We start from the raw sequence: 13,627 nt of genomic DNA on the forward strand, positions 1-13,627 counted from the left end.
CCTGTCATTCAAAATGTTGATTCACAAGACTATTTATTTCACATAAACTAACAAAGATTGTAATCTGTTGGCGCTGTAAGGACACAAGGTAAATAGGAATATCAAGCACACAGGTTGAGCAGCATTTATCATGATTAAATAATTTGATCATTAGAAAAAGATGGCTTTTCAGGCAGGCCTGCAATGTAGCCCTGAAAATTGTTCAATCATAGTTTGTTAATTTCACTTGGCATGTAGGTGTGTACACTAAATATACAACTATTGGTTGCACAACTTTTAAACTTATTTAATACTCTGTATAAACAATACTTTTTTACCCATAATACAAATCCAGCCATTAGAAGATGTGGGGGTTTTCTTGATGACAGGTCTCACACTGCTGTACCGTGGGTTGGTGTCACAGGCTGATTGAGTCCAATGGTACTGCACAACCAGCCAGCAAAGTCAACCTGCTCTGCATCAGACTGTTTGATAAAAGAATGCACCTGAAGAAAAGGAAAGATGTGTAAGATGAAGAAAGATGTAGCCAAAGAGAATACAGCTAAATATACACTCACCGTCAACTGCTTCAGGTCTGCTCTCTCTGCTGGATTCTTAATCAAGCTGCAATGGAGACAAACAATCTGAGAATATAGTGCATTTTAACACCACTAGGTGGCATAAAGTCTGATTGGCAGATGTGGATATTCCATTGGTACTGATGTCAGTAAATATTACGATTTATATTAAGAAAAAAAGATTTGTCCTGCATACCATTTATTCACAAAGTCTTGAAATTCAGAGCTAAATATCCCAGGTAGCTTTGGCGGAGGCTGAAAATGAAAAGGTCCAGTCAGTACTGAATGCATCAAATGCATTACAACATGTCAGGATGGGGTAATATAGTTGGCACACTCACCTCATTGACGATGTAATCTAGCAGCTCAAATATAGCCATCGGTGGTCTGCTGTCAGGTCCGTATGCTGGCGGGTAAAAAATAGAGATATCAGCCTGTGTCGTCTGCACCATCATCACTCAACTAAATAAATAAAATAAACTTCACTCATTTCAATTCAACAATTCCAACAGACTTTTAGAAATTATTTAATTCCAAGGTGCTGTAATTTAAAAAAGAGAGCGACTGTCTGGTGCAGAATCACAGGATGAAGCAGTGTCGTCTTAGACTTACAGCTGCCTGGTCGCCCTGGGGGCCGTGGCTTTGGTGAAGACTCACTGGAGGCAGCCTCCCCTTCCACTGGGAAACCAAAAATCTGTTCCAGTTCTTTAGCATCAGGTGGCGGGATAGGGAAGCGTCCAATGGCCATTTCAACTAGGGACAGACCCATACTCCAGATGTCCGACTGAACAGAGTAATGGGTGCCCTGTAAACGCTCCGGCTACACAACACATGCAATTATCACTGTTATAGCAGTTATTCATTTGTGCAACAGTTAGAAAGATGAAAACACAGCAATCAGAGTAAAATTACCTGGCTTCAGGCAGGTTCCAACTTAATAGTAACTTGATAGTCAGTAAAATAGGCATCAGAGATAATATATTAGAAAAAATGCTTGAGTTTGAGTAACCAGTTTTAATGAAAAGTTTTCAAATGCAGCTTGCATGCTACATGAAGCCTATTTATGAATCCAGTCCCAGCTGATCCATGAGTCATCAAAATTGTGAATTGAGAATGAGCTGGGGACTCCACTTCCCTTTAGACATATAAATCTGAGACCTACTACAGATGTAACAGGAATCCTAAAGGCTAGTGTGTGAATGAGAGCAGCATAAAAGGGTGTGTCAATTTTAACTTACAGACATGTAAGAGCGAGTGCCCACAAATGAGTTGGCCATGGAATCTATGAGCTGTCCGCTCACTCCAAAGTCACACAGCTTGATCTCACCCCGGGAGTTCACTAAGATGTTAGAAGGCTTGACATCTGAAAGAGGGACATGCAGTATTTAGGAGAACATGGCGGACAAGTGTTCAACAGGGAACAGTAAGCACCATAAATCAAACTTGCAACTGCAAAGGCTTGTGGCATGTTTTGTCATGCTTTGTGTTGCAAGCCTGTCTATGTAACATTTCCTTTCATCATTCATATGTACAACAAAGTTCTAGTCTATGTATCTTAAACAGGGAATCACTGCAAGGTGAAGATTAATACTCTGCTTCAAGTAATTTAAAGCAAAAAGTGTTAAGTATAGCATACTTATGTATTGTTAATGTATTTAAACGTCTTGTAACCTTTAAAAATCCTATTATATTTATATCTTTTAGTAGATTAAATAGTGATTGACCTCTGTGCATGATCTTGTGTTTCTCCCTCAGGTAGGAGAGCCCTTTAATGACCTGGAAAGACAAATATTGCATATCAGCCTAGTAGATTATTTGGTAGTGCACAAGAAATAATGTACTACTGAATATGCATCTGTGAGAAAAACAGTTCTGTATCCAAAACCAAAACAAATATAGCTGTAGTGTGATGACCGAACACAAGTCTGGTAGGAGAGGTGTTGGAACTACCCACAGCGATGCTGACTTTGCCAAGGATCTGCTCTGGGATCTTGCCCGCCTTCTTCAAAGACTGATCCAGGGAGCCACCGTCCTACAGCCAGCAGGGGAGCAAAATATGGAGAGCACAAAAATATCAATTGTGAAATTCAACACATTCAAACAAAACTGGTTTGTGTCAATAAAAGTAGGGTTGCACAGTACAGGCACGACAACACTTGTTACACAGACTGTAAAGCAGCACTGAATGCTGTGTAAATACATTGGCAGGCACAATATATGAAGGAAAAGTACCATATGTTCCATGCAGATGCTGATTTCTCCATCGCTGTAGAAAGCTCCATAGAAGCCCACAATGTAGGGGGAGTTACACTCATGCAGCACCTGCAGTTCCCTAATGATCTGGTTCCTAATGGCTGGTTTGATCTCCAGGTGGATTAACTGGAGCACAGGATCATGTTTTATTTATGTTCTCTTATCACACAGAATATGAATACTAAGAGATTCAATCTGTCTTTTCTGTGTGCACACACAAGAACATTAGATACTCTACATGCTTTTATTATAAACAAGAATTATCATAAGGAAAAATGTTACAATGTGGATGTGTCAGTATGTCAGTGTGGATCATACATAGCTTTTTTAACGTGTTAAAGACTGTTTGTCACAGTCACCCATATTTATGTTACTGTTATACTGGAAAAACAGTGAAAACAGCGCTGATGCCTGTAAAAATCAATGCCTGTCTGATATACTGAAGGAAACTCAGCCTGTAACTGGCCATCAGGGCCTCAGCTTACCTTCCTTGCCATAATCAGACCAGAGGGTCGGTGGGAGACCTTGAAGACAACTCCTCCGTTGCCTGCACCCAGCTCACAGATCTTTTCAAAGTCATCGTCCTTCAGCTCTCCCACCTTCTGCTTCTGTGTCAGAAAAGCCTCCAGGCGTTTCCGCTGCTGCTCATCCAACTCAAGCTCCTCAAGTTTCTTTTGCAGTGCCTCCAAGTTTGTTCTTACAGTAAAGACAGAGAGGAAGATGAGTAAATCATGTATTATTAACGTGTTCTTCCATAAACGGACATTGAGTCCATTCAGACAGAAATTTCTCAGATGTTCTTTTCTAGAAGTACTGGCTGTCACTGCGTGAGGCAATCCACTGTTTGTCCAGATCTGCTGTATCTATTATATAATTGAATTTTTGAAGAAAAAAAAAGCTTGGTGTGTGACAAGTACTATTGCATGTGCCTTGGGGAACAATGGCAACTAACCACAGACCCACCAGGGAGACAGAGAAGGTCACAGAGTATGTTTTAGTGTTACTTCCCAGATCCTGATGAGAGGAAGCTCGGAGTTCCTATGAGCACTGACGCTGCTCCCCAAATGCTGTTGTCATGGCAATGCATTTCCTTGAGACATCAATTATGAACCTCTGACTTCCATTATCTCAAAACACTGTACGTACTGCAACACAAAGCTAGTCAAAAATCTTTGTATAGGTGGACTACAGTGCTCTTCCCTCTGCTGCTCCACCTCCAGCAAAGAGAGGGTTAAGTGGTTTTATTTTTGACAGCAGGCCTGCATATCCATGGAGACGAGGTGCTGAGTTTGAGTTGGCTGTGGGTAGCGTGGGCGTTTTGTCGACAAGAGCTGGGGGTGGAGGAGGCTGGAGATACTGAGAAGAAGAGCAGCCTGAAACACACTCCACACAATACGTATGTGGGAGGGGCTACAGTAGCTTCACACTGCAGCCTCCCCCCACCTCTGGGTGCAGGAACAAGTGAGCACGACGCTGGCCCTTTGTGCTCCATCCATACAATGTCCAAGGACATCCAGTAGAACTTGCATGCAAAAGACTCAATATTTCAGCAGCTTGGCATAAGGTCCAAGAAAGAAGATGGCATTGCTGTTATCGTCATCATGCTTTTAGCCACACATTAGATTTTGCCTTGTGGCCTGGTTGCAAAATATTTGCCTACTTTGACTTTTATAAGACTATAAATTCTTTAAAAATGTAGGTTATTTACATTTTAGCACAAGAATAGGATATTACAGTACTGTAAAACATAACTTCTATGATATTGTAAATTATTAATTCAAAAGAAGAAGAAACCAGATAAACTAATGCGGCTGCAGCTGTGATGCCTTCATATATTTTTCCACATCAAGACTGCTGTAAATCTGCCTTTTTTCTCCAATAACATGGATCACAATGGACTGAAAGATGTTCAGTGGATTAAGTATTAGGAAACAGGAGCGTCACAGACTCAGTGGTTCATCAAATAAAGCTCATGAGTTATTAAGGATCCAAGAAAAATACAGTACCAGTCAAAAGTTCTCTCCCATGAGAAAGTGTATCCAAAACTTTGACTGGTACTGTAGATCATATCTTCTTTGCTTTTTTAATACAGAAACCACTGTACTTTGATTGAGGTTTTTCTAATACCTCCACTTTGTAGCAAAAAAACAGAATAGTGTTTAAACTTAAGTAGTATCAATCCCTTTGTGGTAAACCAGATAGCGTATGCTGTATCTAATCAGTGAAGAATCATTAATTTCCTTTTCACACATTCACATTCACACAACATCCTATATAAAGGAATGAACAGCAACCTTGTCTGGATAAAAGAAGTATAAAGATTTCCTAAATTATACATTCAATAATTCATTCTGTAAGTTTGGATGTATATGATAGTAGGATTTTATCCAAGATTTTAGCAAATAACAAGTTGCCTGAGCAGGTCTTCCCAGAACAGGTTGTTTTTATTTGTTCTCAGATCTCCACTGATAATATTACATGGTTGGCTGGCATTATGTGGACCACTCAGTACACTTCTCCCGTGGCTGCCAGCCATTTCACGCTGAGAAAGCATTTGGCGGGCAGTAATGGCAAATCCTTTTCAACAGAGTAGAATAGTCTGGTTTCAATAAGAGGTGCATCGATTGCTGCTAGTGTGAATATCAGGTCTTCCTGTGTGCTGGTCCAAAATCATTTATAATAATATATACAATAATAATAATGTATAATCATTTGTATGTGTCTGTTTAGAAACACAAGCATTTTCTCCCCTTTGTATTCAAAGCAACTGCTAGGTTTTCTTTAGTTTCAGCTATATTGATAATGTTTTATCACCCATACGTCCTTAAACAGTATAGGTGTTTTTCACATTTTGACACAATAGACAAATCACAGGTGTAATTAATACATGCTTCAGTTTCAGGTTCCTGGCATTGTGCATGCTCGCTCACTGACACACTGTCATGGCTTACAGGGACACTTGAAACGGACAGACACATCATTAATGTTATTAGTAACACCTGTGCTTTTTCTAATACGACAAGTCTGCTGTGAAGAAGGTCAGCTGGGTGGAGATGGTGGTATAATCAGCCAAAATATAAAAACACCTGTAGGGATAAACCTGGCTGTGTAGGGCCTTTAATTGTTTGGTTCATGGTGACCCCAAACATACGCACTCATCCTATTATACCATATGTGGAGCAAAGTAGCCTGTTCCTTTAAATTCAGTCCTCCCCTTCACTGCTCTGCAAATGTTTGGACAAGCTGCAGCCCTCCACAAGCAAATTACCCTTCCACCTTGCAGAGCTAAAATTAGGAAATCAGGAAATATTAAACATTTTGGTTGACACATTGGCCTCGTTAAGACATGTACTATCTGCACTCTTGAAAATGGATTGGCCTACTCCTCTGTAACACCTACAAGTTCAGATGCACATTGCTCACCTCTTACAACAAATTATAAATCAGACATGAATATCATTTATTTCTCATTTCAGCTTCAAAGAAGTTGTGTGATTATGATAAGTCTAAACACTGGATATGATATGATGAAGGGGGCACTTTAGGACAGATTTCACATCACCAGTTGCTCAAAAACTCTGGAATTTAAATGGACTATAATTGGTCTAAAGTGTAGGCATTCACTTAATATGCAATAATATACTCAATCAAGGTTTCATGGATTTGGTTCCAGCATTTTCAGAGTGTATTCAGACTGTGATCCTATGATGTTTGGTACCCTTGTCATCAGACACACATCATATAGGTTCATCACTAGATCAAACAAATTGAACTTGTAATGCTGTAAGTGAGTGTGTAACTATAACAATTATTACTCAGGTTCCTTTTTCATGTGGGTGTTCAGAAGTTTAGTTTTTATGCAGTGTTAAGGAACAAAATGTCTGCAGAGTATGAGGGTCATTTGTGTGCCTGCAAACCAGCCATCAACCATCAAAGAGCCTCAGACAGCTGAAAGTGTGGACCCAAATAAATCTGGCTTTTTATGGAAAAGAGGTCAGAGTAACACCAGGCTGCATGGCTTTCTGTCATCAGTGTGTCAGTCTGAGTGTCACAATGCAAGATACAGACACAGACACACACACACACACACATTGTGAGTTCCTGCTCTGGTGGGAGGGATCCCTCCACAACAGAGACTTCCACATCTCTGATTCAGAGTTCCTGATTGTTGCTGCAGATCGTGACATGCAGCTCCTCGGCCTCAGCGGGAGGAATGTGCTCAACTCCAGCCAAACATTATGTCATCATCAACTCCTACTGAGCAAAGCCAAAGCACAACTACCCTGTTTAACACTATTAACATACTGCTCTTCCAACATAAAAGCATGAAGTGTCTTTAATATCCGCTAATATCTTTTATGACCCTAATATATAAAAGTGTATAGATAAATGTATATATGGAATATTAATTATAATGAATGCTCTCTTTAATATTAAATTTGAAATGTTACTAAATTATGGCACAGTTAAGATGTTTTCTATTTAATGTCAGCTAATTTGTGGAGCTGAAACAAATATTGGATTAATTGATTAACCAATTCACAGAAAATGAACCATCTGTTAACCATTAAATGGGAGAATTTACTGCTTTTCTTTGTCTTAAATAATAATAAACTGTGTATATTTATGCTTTGGACTGCTGGTCAGACAAAAAAACAAGCATAAAAACAGGTTTATTAGTCTAATTATATGTTGATTTAATACAGGTTTGGATTTTAGTCCTTCAGTTGTATGATCTAATGAAATATTACACCTCTACAACACATTTGAAAACCATCACGAGGGATGATAGGTTATGTAATACTCATCTCTACTGATCCAGCTTGCTGCTGGACTGACTGGGCTTTTCTCTGTGAACTCAGAGCTATGAGAGCATTGTGTCACAACAATTTAATATCTCCATTACTGTGTTTTGTCAAACGGTGGTGGGAGCAGGCCTACACAAAACTTAAACACACAGAAATATTACTGGCTCCCGGCAAAGGTCAATCTCTGACTAATCACAGTCCACACAAAGTGGGATATAAGAGTTACAGAGTGACCTGCTCATCTTTGACACTTGAATTGCCCTGAGAGCTGCACATTATTGATCCTTTTCACAGCAGACATTTTGACTTGCCATAGCAGGAAAAACACAGGTGATACAGATGTTGTTTACGACGGCTCAGTTACATCAAGTAGTCCCAGTGAGCCAGCATGCACAATACCAGAACCCAGGACACTAGCTCATCGAGATGTAATGCAGTTAATTAGTTAATAAGAGTGTGACAAATGTCTGCTGGGAAAAAGCTCCAATGAAAATAATGTTAACATTTTCTTTGTAACGTAATTAATTTGTGTAAGAAAGCAAAAGTAAAGAAATAAATTGGAACTGTAAAATTTTCAGCAGCTGCAACATTTAGTGTAAACTAGTGCATTAATCGATTAGCTGATCAACAAACAAATCTGAAAATCAATGAAACAATTGGTATTTATAAAGAAAAAAAACCCAAAGGTTTACTGGATCCAGCTACAATATGAGCTGATATGAATTATTGGTTGGATTTTTTTAGCTGCTGCAAGGCTGACACACTTCAATCGATTAGTTGATCAACAGAAAACTTGTAGCCAACTAATATTATAACGGTTTAATGCCAAACATTTGTGAGCTGAATATCTGTGTTTTGAGCGGTTTGAAGATTTTAGATAAGAAGTATTTTAAAGTCAAAATCATTAATTGAAAAAAAAAAATCTCGACTGATTAATCAATAATGAAAATGATCATTAGTTGCGTCTGGGCAGGCATAATGTGAAGACGTCACCTTGGACTTTGGAAACTTAGTTGATCAATTATTCATCATAAGCATCTCAATATATGAATCGATAATAATGAAGGTGATCATTAGTTGCCGCCCAAGCTCTCTCTCTCACACACGCACGCGCACGCACGCAGACGCACGCACGCACACCTGATGCAGAGTCTACAGAGTTACACATACAGTAAAGGGGATCCATGTCATTGCACTTGTCACGAGCCGACTGCATATTAAACACGAATTTGACAGAAATGATCGATCACATGTCGTTCATCAATAACCCGCCCCTCCAATCACCAGTCTGAATGTCAGCAGCGGATCAATATTGACACTCACTCCGTGGCTCCGGTGCCGTTGATAGTGTTTCCATCGGGGATCGGGTTGAGTTGGATCGGCTCTGGCTTCCTTCTTTTCTGCATGTTACACACGAGAAACCAGCTGGTGCACAAACACACGAGCTACTGGATGATGAAGAGGAATAAGAGGAGCTCTGGTACTAACAGGCTCGGTCAGATGAGTCGACAGGGGGGGCTGACAGAAGAAGAAGACGCACACGGCGGTGCAGTCACAGGCTGAAGGACTGATATTCTTCTTAATGGGTGGATGTGAGTGATCCGGGACATGAAACGTCACAAAAATATTTACGTTCGTCTTCCGGACAGCATGGCGGTGTTAGGGACAGCGCCCCCCTCTGCTGGTCATGTGTGGTATTGTAATGCTTTAACCCAAGTGACAGTTTCATTCAGATCGGAGGTGGTAGCAAGGTTGTGGCTATAATATCATTAATAATATTTTAACTGTGACTATTATTATTCAAGCCCTCCTTTATACATCCATGACATCGAGGACATTTTCTCTCTCTTGTTTCTGGGCATTTGGGGGTTTTATCAAGTATTATTAAGTAGCTAAATGATTTTATAGGCTGGTTTAAGCATTTTAGACTCAGTGTGTATTTAAACTGGACTACCTTTAGGCTACAAAATGATAAAAACAAATGAAAAATCCAAATAAAATATTGTCCAGTATATAACTTATACAAGTGTGATATGAAAACTTGAAGCCACCAGACACTGAGAATTGACTTTACAGTGACGCAGGAGACATCTTGTGTTCAGCAGGAAAACTTTAGAAATGAACATAATTTGCATATTGATAGATTCTTAAATTGTGTAACGAGGCAGAAGGAGGCCTTATGACGTATTTTAATGTGAAAATTACACTTTTATTTGTGGAAAAAACATATCAGACACACATTATTTCTCCAATTAGACTATGTATATATGTCCTTACGTGTCTTTAGATGCAGTATTTCCCCACCAGATGATGATATGCTATGACCACATTACCTGGATACAGCCCTGGGTGGGAGGGCACTGTTTTTACAAGTCATGAGCAAGTTTGAAATTTAGAGATGCAACATCCAATATTAGCTGTCCAAAATGAATAATTCCTCCTTAATATTAATGCCATTTTCCCCTTATTCTAATAGTAGCGATAAAATGGTCTTAACAGAGTCAATTTAAGTTAAAGCCAGATTATATATATTCTAGTGCAGTTACACAAAAAAATCAGATGTAAGTTTGGCTGTTTTACAGTTTTTTGACTGAACTTCATGAGAAAATTATCAAGAAAAGTATAAATAAAACTTACTTCTAAATTTCCCATACATTATTTTTTATTATTCAGGATCTCACCATTATATTTCTCTAAATGTTTAATTATGCAAAGTCCAGAATAGCAATGATGCACTTGGACCTCCCAAGTATTACTCCCTAATGTATTACTTCAATATATAATAATATTGTTTCAGGTAATTCAATATCTCACCACAAGATAAATTCAAAGAGCCAAAAAGAATTTAATGGAAGCGAAATTAATGCAAATGTGAGTTTACTTTCATGCAACTTGTGTGTAATTATTATGCAAAAGGCGTAAATTATTTTAATGCAGGAAAAACATTTGAAGACCACTTTATGTAATTAATTTAATGTCATTAATTTCTAATTAGGATGGAATATATTTATTATCAGTAGACATTAAACCGATACAATTTAAGTCACCATTTTCAACAAAGCAATAAAAAATGTGAAAGCTGTTAAGTAAATAATTAAAAAAGGGCTTATTGGGTAAACAATTTAATATTTAGCTATTCCCGATTTCGTCTTGCTCCCATGTTACAGAAAAACCTCCAGCATTTTCCTCACCAACCTGTAATCTCATTCAAAGACGACCGTTTAAAATCATTTCACCATCTTTTTGCTCTTTTTGCTTCCAGTTCCAGTTTATCATCAAATCCAATGAAAATTTCAGCATGTTCTGCTTCTGTTGGATTTATTTCAGTCCAAAATCCCTGAGGATTCAGTGTCTGATTTCATCCACAGCAATACTCTCTCTTCTTTACTACTTCCCTTTAAACACTTGGTAACTTGTATTATTGTTGACACTCTGTGGCTGTTGAGAGGATTAAAAGAAGCTGTTGATGAATATGTTTATATTCTACAAGAGGTCGGACTTTTTCAGGAGCTCAGACTTAGTCTCAAGCTTTCTTATCTTTTTCTATCAATGCCCTTTTTACTATTCATACACTGACAAAAATCTCAAATTTCAAATGGCTTTCGCATATGACAAAATAATTCTGACAAATTAAATTCTGAACTTTAAAATGATTTGAAGATTTTCTGAGTACGTATCTATTCATCTTCATCTTTCTGATCTATTAAATCACAAAATGGCTTGTTCTTTCTTTAGTTTAGGGTTCATACTGTATCAGCCAGACTGTTTGACCTCTGTGGACACAATTAATCAAAACTAAACTTAGACAGGATCACATCACCTCCCCTAGTGAGTGATGTGTCAGCTGTCAGCCTGACCGTACCATGTAGATTAGATATCAAGCACAACCTGAAACTGCCCATTTTTATAATCTGCTCTGAAGTCTCTACACCTTGTCCTGACAGAGACAAGGCCACTGAGCCGTGCTCAGTTTACCAAAACCATCTTGCTGCCAAAATCATCTTTTTCTCCATAAACTAAGACTGACAGCAGGAAATATTGGTCGGGTCCTATCTTGAGCCCATGGACAGGAACCGTGTGAATTCTAAGTTGCTTTTGACAAATTGGATTGTGGCCACTCAAGTATATCAGACCTGCTCCAATCCTCCCATATGGACCATAAAACATCTACACCAGCGGTTTTCTTTCCTGAGGGTCAAGACCTACACAACTTGTTGCAAGATGATTATTAGGATAGGAAAAACTCCTGCTTCTCAAAACTCTTTGGAGCTTTTTAAAATCTTTGCTTTTGTCCTCATGAAAAAAGCTCTAAAACATTTCAAATGAACTGCTCATAACATATAAACATATACCTATAAAGAGGGGTTCAAGTACTAGATATTTATTTGTATTGAGGGTTAAAAAGCAGACATGGTTGGGAACCATTTCTTAAAACAAATACTGTTTTTACTACATTTGACCTGTGGGAATGCCAGGGGTCTTCTTGGCTTGATGGGAGGATTCTTAACAGAAATATATGAGAACAAACACCTCCTTCCTTCCCCCACCAGGCCTCTACAACAACCCTCATCTTTTAATAACATTACTTGTGTGGAGCAGGGTAAAAGTAATCTAAACAAGGAATTGATCAAATGATAATATTCCAGGCCCCCCTGCAGCTCATCTGATTGAGCTGGCGTCCCATGTATCGAGGCTGAGTCCTTGCTACAGCATCCATGAGGTTAGTTGTTTTGTGATTTAAGTTTTTATGATTGAGATTCCCCCTCCACCCCAAATCACAGGAGAAATTGCATTTGTGGTGCTCTAAACAATGGAAAATGATACTTAATCAAAAAGGAGTTTTGCTCAAACGTTCACAATGATTTGATTTCTTTTTACATTTTCTCAGCTAGTCAGTTCTTAATTTCACACAAAAAACTTACAGCTGCTCCTGTTGGAGCTACTTTGTTCCAGCATTGACAAAAAGACAAGATGTGAAGCTGCTCCCAGTGAATTTATCAAATTTTATATGAAGGAGGTAGAGACTGAATTCAAGACTAACCTTCATCGTGGTTTGCAATGTTTTTCGTGTTGTGTCTCATAACACATCGTAAAATGTATTAGAAACACACAGCACATTTTCATCATGTAAAAAAGAAGGATCGTAAGATAATTTTAAACAATGCATGCTGAGAAATCTGCTAATATGCGGATTCTTTAGAAACTTAATTTATTTAATAAGTTGATTGAACTTTGTATGGTGCATTCATTTAAATGCTCATTCAAGTCAAAAGACTTCAAGTTAAAAGAAGTTCTGAAGTGGTCTGAAAATAAAAACTAGAACATGTAGGTTTAATTAACTTAAACTTAAATAAAATGTTAATATATTCAAGTCAAAGAGAAAAATTGAACCCAATATGTTCAAAACACACACACACACACACACACACACACACAAACACAATTGTAGAGTTTTACTCCAAACGCACAATTTTCTGTCCATTTCGAAGAAAGAAAGTTATGTCCATTAGAATCGACGGGGGATCTGAGCAGGTTCTGAATTTAAGACATGGAAACCGATCATATGTCGTCTAATATGCAACTTGCAACAGGTGTGATGTGGAAACTCCATATGCACATACACTGAGAGTGGATCTTTCAGGGAAGTAGGAGACATGTTGTGGCCAGCATCTTCATGATCATCTACAGATACTGGATTTTTTTAATAAGGGCAAAGGAGATAGATTCTTTATCAAAGTAATATGATTTTTTTATGGAAACGTCCTGCTATATCCAAATTATTATTCAAAGCAGAGCAGTTTTTTTTTGTATATCTGAACATGTCTGGAGGGGATCTTTAAAAAATTTAGCAGCAACATTTTTGTTTTTCCAGAGTCAGTGTCTCTGGTACTTAGGATAATCCACTGACCTAGCTGTCAACAGTTTTATGAGGGCTATTTCTTTTTTAGAAAGCAGTTGCAATGAAAACTTTGACTTTGAGGTCTGTGGATTATCCAGAGTAACAGGGAC

General features: G+C 38.3%; 1 protein-coding gene across 1 annotated transcript; it reads right to left on the minus strand.

Annotated features, from left to right (window-relative positions):
* Nucleotides 1–14: 14 nt before the first annotated feature.
* On the minus strand, nucleotides 15–9,216 carry map2k1 (mitogen-activated protein kinase kinase 1). The gene is made up of 11 exons (XM_035665299.1): nucleotides 8,942–9,216; nucleotides 3,296–3,506; nucleotides 2,790–2,936; nucleotides 2,512–2,589; nucleotides 2,282–2,333; nucleotides 1,796–1,920; nucleotides 1,170–1,377; nucleotides 899–963; nucleotides 754–812; nucleotides 558–603; nucleotides 15–485 (listed from the first exon to the last, which is right to left on the minus strand). The coding sequence occupies exons 1-11, from the start codon at nucleotides 9,022–9,024 to the stop codon at nucleotides 372–374; spliced, it is 1,188 nt and encodes a 395-aa protein (XP_035521192.1). The 5' UTR covers nucleotides 9,025–9,216; the 3' UTR covers nucleotides 15–371.
* Between the last annotated feature and the right edge of the window lie 4,411 nt (nucleotides 9,217–13,627).

The sequence above is a fragment of the Morone saxatilis genome, unplaced genomic scaffold (genome assembly GCF_004916995.1).
Source record: "Morone saxatilis isolate NCDOM2014 unplaced genomic scaffold, NCSU_SB_2.0 Contig2, whole genome shotgun sequence".
Lineage (NCBI taxonomy): Eukaryota > Metazoa > Chordata > Actinopteri > Moronidae > Morone > Morone saxatilis.